We start from the raw sequence: 2,361 nt of genomic DNA, 5'->3' as shown, positions 1-2,361 counted from the left end.
ATCCAAAAAATATTATCAAACTCAAAATAGTGATTAGGTCCAAGATTTGAACTCGAACCCCACATGCCAAGTCCAATTTTCAGATCCATGCCCAATATGGATTGGGTCTAATCCTAAGGGTACATTGCCACCGCACTCTATTTATCTACCATTAAAGGAATGTTAGCCGCCCCCCAAACAATTAAATGACATGAATAAGTAGGATGAACTTTGTGCAAGACCTAGGTTTTATAAAAACAACATAAAGCCTTACCTCAAATGCTCATTCGATTGGTACACGGTGATGACTTTTTCTACATCCACAATAAAATGTGAAACTTTAAAAATTATATGGATCCAGTAGGTCTTTGAATACTTATTTTTAGCATAAAATGGACGGTCTAAACAATTTGTTAGAATATATATTATTTTTAAAGTTTGAAGTACTAATTTTTTTTACAAATTTGATGATTTATGACGTGAGGTTTTACTTTGATAGAGCTGCAGCCCTATTAAAGCATTTTCCATTAAAAAATTGGAGGTATTTGGAGCGGTACAGTGAGAGAGTGATGTTGACCTCGCTCTCTCTTAGAGATTAGGCGCAAGAAGCCAACGGCCACGACCCCTTCCTCCTTTCCTTCTTCAACACCGCCATTTTTTCTCTGTAAGTCTAGAGAGAGAAAGCAAAGACTTCAACCCCCGTAGATATCCTTTCCTTCCTGGAAACGCCTCAATTCCCTCTTTAAATCATACCCCTCCTCGCTCACCACACTTCAATTCTATCTGTGATCCTTAGATTTCATTTTCTCTCTCTAAAAAGGCACGTTGCAGAACCTGTGGAATCGAGGGAGGATCTTCAGAAGAGAGAATGAAGGTTAATGATCTTTTCCGAAATCACTGGTTTTCATGCCCTTTTTCTTTAATTTGATCTTATTTCTTTCAATTGTTAGGTGGGTTTCTAATTGGGTTTTCTCTCTCTTCTTTTCTGGTTCATCAGAAAGTGGTTCTGAAAGTCGATTTGCACGACGATGAAAGCAAGAGGAAAGTATTGAGAGCAGTGACGAGTCTCCCAGGTAATAAGAATCCCTAATCAACTACCCATAGATGGGTTTTTCTTTCCAGTTGTTTGCTCTCTCGTCAAACAAAAGGAAACGGATTGTTTTAATTCATTAGAAACTCTTGCGTATTGGAATTGGGTTTCTAATTCATAGAAAAAGGTTTTATTTTCCTCATCAGTTTTCTCATCAGAAAAGTAGTTGAGGTCAAATTTCCTCTTCCTGTTTTTGGTGTGTTCATCCAGGGTTTTTGGTAGATCCCCAATTCAAGAAGAATAAGAGAAGTGTTTTAAGAGATTTTATTTTATTTTTTTTTGAAGCTCGGTTTATTGAAAAGCATGAATTCTCTATGAGCCATTAATTTCAAGAGAGAGAGCGACTCAATTAACAACAACAAAAAAAAGAGATTTTTACAAGTTTTTCGACTCTGGAGGTAGCATTAATATTGATTGTTATGTATTTTGTTACAGGCATTGATTCCGTATCAGTTGACATGAAAGACAATAAACTAACAGTGGTTGGAGATGTGGATCCAGTCCATATTGTGGGCAAATTGAGGAAGACTCGGCACACTGAGATCTTAACAGTCGGCCCCGCAAAAGAACCAGAGAAGAAGAAGGAGGAGCCAAAAAAGGATGATGCCAAGAAAGATGAACCAAAGAAGAGTGAGAAAGAACAGATTGAAGAACTGGCGAAACTTTACAGGGCCTACAATCCTTACATGACGACTCACTACCATGTCACAAGTGCAGAGGAAAACCCAAATGCTTGTGTCATATGTTGATCATCAATTTGTTCTACTTCGAAAAGTTGCAGAGAGAGATAGGGGCTCTTGCGGCTGAATTCGTAGAGCCCATAGCGTTTGTACAGAGTAAAATCTATCGAAAACCCGATCTCTTGGTGTTTTCATATTTTTTATTTATGAGTTGTATGTATTCGTATGAGTTTAAGTGACTGTGGGTGCAGAATTCATGTTTTGCGACCTCTAATTTTGTGGAGTTCATGAATTTTGGGATCTCTGTATCTCTCTTTCTATCTCGTCCTTATACTGTACCGGTAAGGTGCTTGAAAACTTTCAAATCCATCTCGACCTCAAGATTCACGGACATTAAAGAAGCCCACTAGTGAAGGTTGTTCTTACGTTGGAAAACCATCATTTCGACATCAAGATTCGTAGACAAAAAAAAAAAAAAGAAAAAATGTGGATTTCTAGTCTTACAAATAGTTCATCTTTTAATGTATTATCTAGACCGTCAATTTTCAAGTGTTTATTGATGTGCTTGAACGTCACCGTTTTTGGAACTTTAAATTTCATAATAGGTGGACA

General features: G+C 37.3%; 1 protein-coding gene across 1 annotated transcript; it reads left to right on the top strand.

The window, feature by feature from the left end:
• The first annotated feature begins 214 nt into the window (after window positions 1–214).
• On the top strand, window positions 215–2,067 carry LOC18439014 (heavy metal-associated isoprenylated plant protein 39). The gene is made up of 3 exons (XM_006849188.4): window positions 215–853; window positions 977–1,052; window positions 1,505–2,067. The coding sequence occupies exons 1-3, from the start codon at window positions 848–850 to the stop codon at window positions 1,816–1,818; spliced, it is 396 nt and encodes a 131-aa protein (XP_006849251.1). The 5' UTR covers window positions 215–847; the 3' UTR covers window positions 1,819–2,067.
• The last annotated feature ends 294 nt before the right edge of the window (window positions 2,068–2,361 follow it).

Source organism: Amborella trichopoda, chromosome 9 (assembly GCF_054954075.1).
Source record: "Amborella trichopoda isolate Santa Cruz 75 chromosome 9, AtrichopodaSantaCruz75HAP2 v2.0, whole genome shotgun sequence".
Taxonomy (NCBI): Eukaryota; Viridiplantae; Streptophyta; class Magnoliopsida; order Amborellales; family Amborellaceae; genus Amborella; species Amborella trichopoda.
Note: the sequence above shows the minus strand (reverse complement) of the source record. Positions and strands in the feature narration are given on the sequence as shown.